This window comes from Alnus glutinosa, chromosome 5, assembly GCF_958979055.1.
Source record: "Alnus glutinosa chromosome 5, dhAlnGlut1.1, whole genome shotgun sequence".
Taxonomy (NCBI): Eukaryota; Viridiplantae; Streptophyta; class Magnoliopsida; order Fagales; family Betulaceae; genus Alnus; species Alnus glutinosa.
In genome coordinates this window covers 12940404-12942998 of record NC_084890.1, presented here as the reverse complement: position 1 = coordinate 12942998, position 2595 = coordinate 12940404, and the positions used below count along the sequence as shown (strand labels likewise).

At 33.6% G+C, this 2595-nt stretch overlaps 1 protein-coding gene across 1 annotated transcript; it reads right to left on the bottom strand.

Moving 5' to 3' along the window:
• Positions 1 to 207: 207 nt before the first annotated feature.
• Positions 208 to 648, bottom strand: LOC133868989 (uncharacterized). Its single transcript, XM_062305977.1, has one exon. It carries the CDS (start codon positions 646 to 648, stop codon positions 208 to 210), a length of 441 nt encoding a protein of 146 aa, XP_062161961.1.
• Between the last annotated feature and the right edge of the window lie 1947 nt (positions 649 to 2595).

Sequence of the window (2595 nt, the reverse complement as noted above, 5' to 3'; positions counted from 1 at the left end):
CACCATGTATATTTATATATTTTTGCATTATTTTCTCATTTATTCTATTTCCAATTCCTTTTCTCATATTTTCCTCTTAAATAACTTATTTCTTTGGACTATAAAACATTCTTTGTGCATCCTGCTGTCTTTTCCTAGTTGTCAAATTAATCTTAGTCATTTATCCATTAAATTTTATTCTTAAAATGGTAAATAATATTCGGGATATTACATCCACCAAGCCTCAAACTGAAACACATTTTCTCGTCTCCTTTTGCTAGCCCCATTCGGATGCATGATCACCCATAAAGGAGCATGATCTGAACTCCTAGCAAGTAAAATCTCCACTGACAGCTGAGGAAACCGTGATGCAAAAGAGTTGTTTGCCACCCCTCTATCAAGGCGCTCTTTAGTAAACATATAATCACCCCTTCGGTTTGACCACGTAAATTGTGGACCACAAAAACCCATATTACTGAGATGACAGTGGCCTAGGGCCTTTTGAAAATCCAGCATTTGGAACCGTGGCCTTCTAACTCCCCCCTTCTTCTTTGAAGCTTCAACCACTTCATTAAAATCACTTGTACAGAAGCAAGCATCCAGAGAAAACGTTGCCAACTGTTTCAAAAGAGCCCAAGACTCCTTTCTTCCCCACCTTCGGGTTGCCATAGAAGCTCGTAAATTTCTAGGTAAAATCATGATCTTCTGAATACACTACCGCATTTATGTGGCTTGAACTGTAATTTTGTATTGTCACGTGAAAAGCCTCTTTCCAAAACAGAGCCAGCCCTCCACTTTTGCCTTTACTGTCAACCACAAACACACAATCATACCCCAACTTACTTTTTAGAGAAGCAAAACGAGTTGAAGTTAACTTGGTTTCCATGAGGAAAACCATATCAGGTCTCTTTTCCTTCACCAACCGACAAATAGCACGAATTGTCTAGAGGTTCCCAAGCCCCCGGCAGTTCCAACTGCTTAGACTCATGGGGATTGGCGGGGCTAAACATCAGCCTCCGCCAATAGACTACCCGTAGCTACCTCTGCCCATTTTCCATGCTTCACTGAACCTTGCCCATCCTCCCAAGAATGTTTAATACTCTAGTAATTCCAAAAACAAAACCTTTATTCCCCCTTAGAGGAGAAAATTGGAAAAACAAAGCTCAGGGAACAAAGTAATTCTCAATTTCCCTCTCAAATTTTGTCTCCCTCAAAAAAAAAAAAAAAAAAAAAAACTTGTCAAGGGTTACAAGAAAGTATCAAATTATACGTCGCTTTGAGATAATGATATTGAATTAGTAAACATCTCAAATTGGGGTATCCATATTTTCAAACGTCTCACTTAATGGTATTCCGTTATAATTTGCTTTTAAATCCTAACGGAGTACATAAAGTACCCCTATATTTCTTTTAAGAAAAAAAATGCTAAGATTTAGGTATTGGTCAGAATTTAATGGAATTTACAAAAACACCCATGCTTAAATCTTCAAAAATTTTTATAAATTTTTTTATTTTTTTTTATTTTTTAAAACATAGGTATTTTAAAAATTTTAGTAGAATTTAATAGTAAATCATAACAGAATATTCTTAAATGAAACGTTTGAAAATGCGAATATCTTAATTTGATACATTTGCTAGTACTATTATTTCAAAACAAAGTACAAATCAATATCATTTTCTGAAGTTAATTATTTATTTCTCTCTTCTTGTTTTTTTCCTTCTGAACAAAAGATGTGGGAGCTATTCCCGAGTCACATCCTGCTGGACTGTTGGTTGATAAGGGACAATGGAGTCGAAAAAGTCATGCCCTCTGACAAGCAGTTCATGAAGCAGTATCACCACAACGTAGGTTTGTTTGTTAAGTAACTATTAGTAACTCTTGTGTAATATATGTGTGTTATCAGAATAGTAGAAGGATAGAGAAGAAAGTTTTTACTTGTATTGTGGCATTTCTCAGGTACTAAGTGGAGATTTATCGATGGTTACTCTCACTCAAAATGGAGATTATCAGTTTATTGTTGTTGCATTCCATACAGTGTGATTGGGACCTATCACACTCATATATGTTAGAATATTATTTTTATGGTGCAAAAATTTTGGTTGATACAAAATAATATCAATTTGAAAATTGTCAATAAAATAAATAGAATATAAGAGACTAAAATAAAAGTAAAAATATTATTGTCTTTAAATGTTGATTCGTGCTTCTTGAAGTATTTAACTTAGTGCCGTCAAATTTCTTGATACGCAACTTTTCAAGATTAGCCAATAGCATTTATTTTTGTTAAGAACGCATTTCCAAGTACAAAGGCATAAACAAACAATCCTTTACTGTTTTCTTGGTAATGATAATTTAAGAAACTCTTTTTTTCAAGCAATAAAATGGAATAAAATAACTATATGAAAAATTATAAACAATAAAGTGCTCTTTTTTGTGTACCTTTTGTAGACACGAAGGTTGGCGTAGTCAGGGATGGAGCCAGAAGGTTTTATAGGCAGGGGTCAATGGCCAATTTTTTTTTTTTTTTTGATAGGGGCCAAGTAAACTAAATTTTTGTTTTTACTTTATATTTTTTAATTTTTTAGAAATTTTTGTTTTCCCACCTAATAATTTTT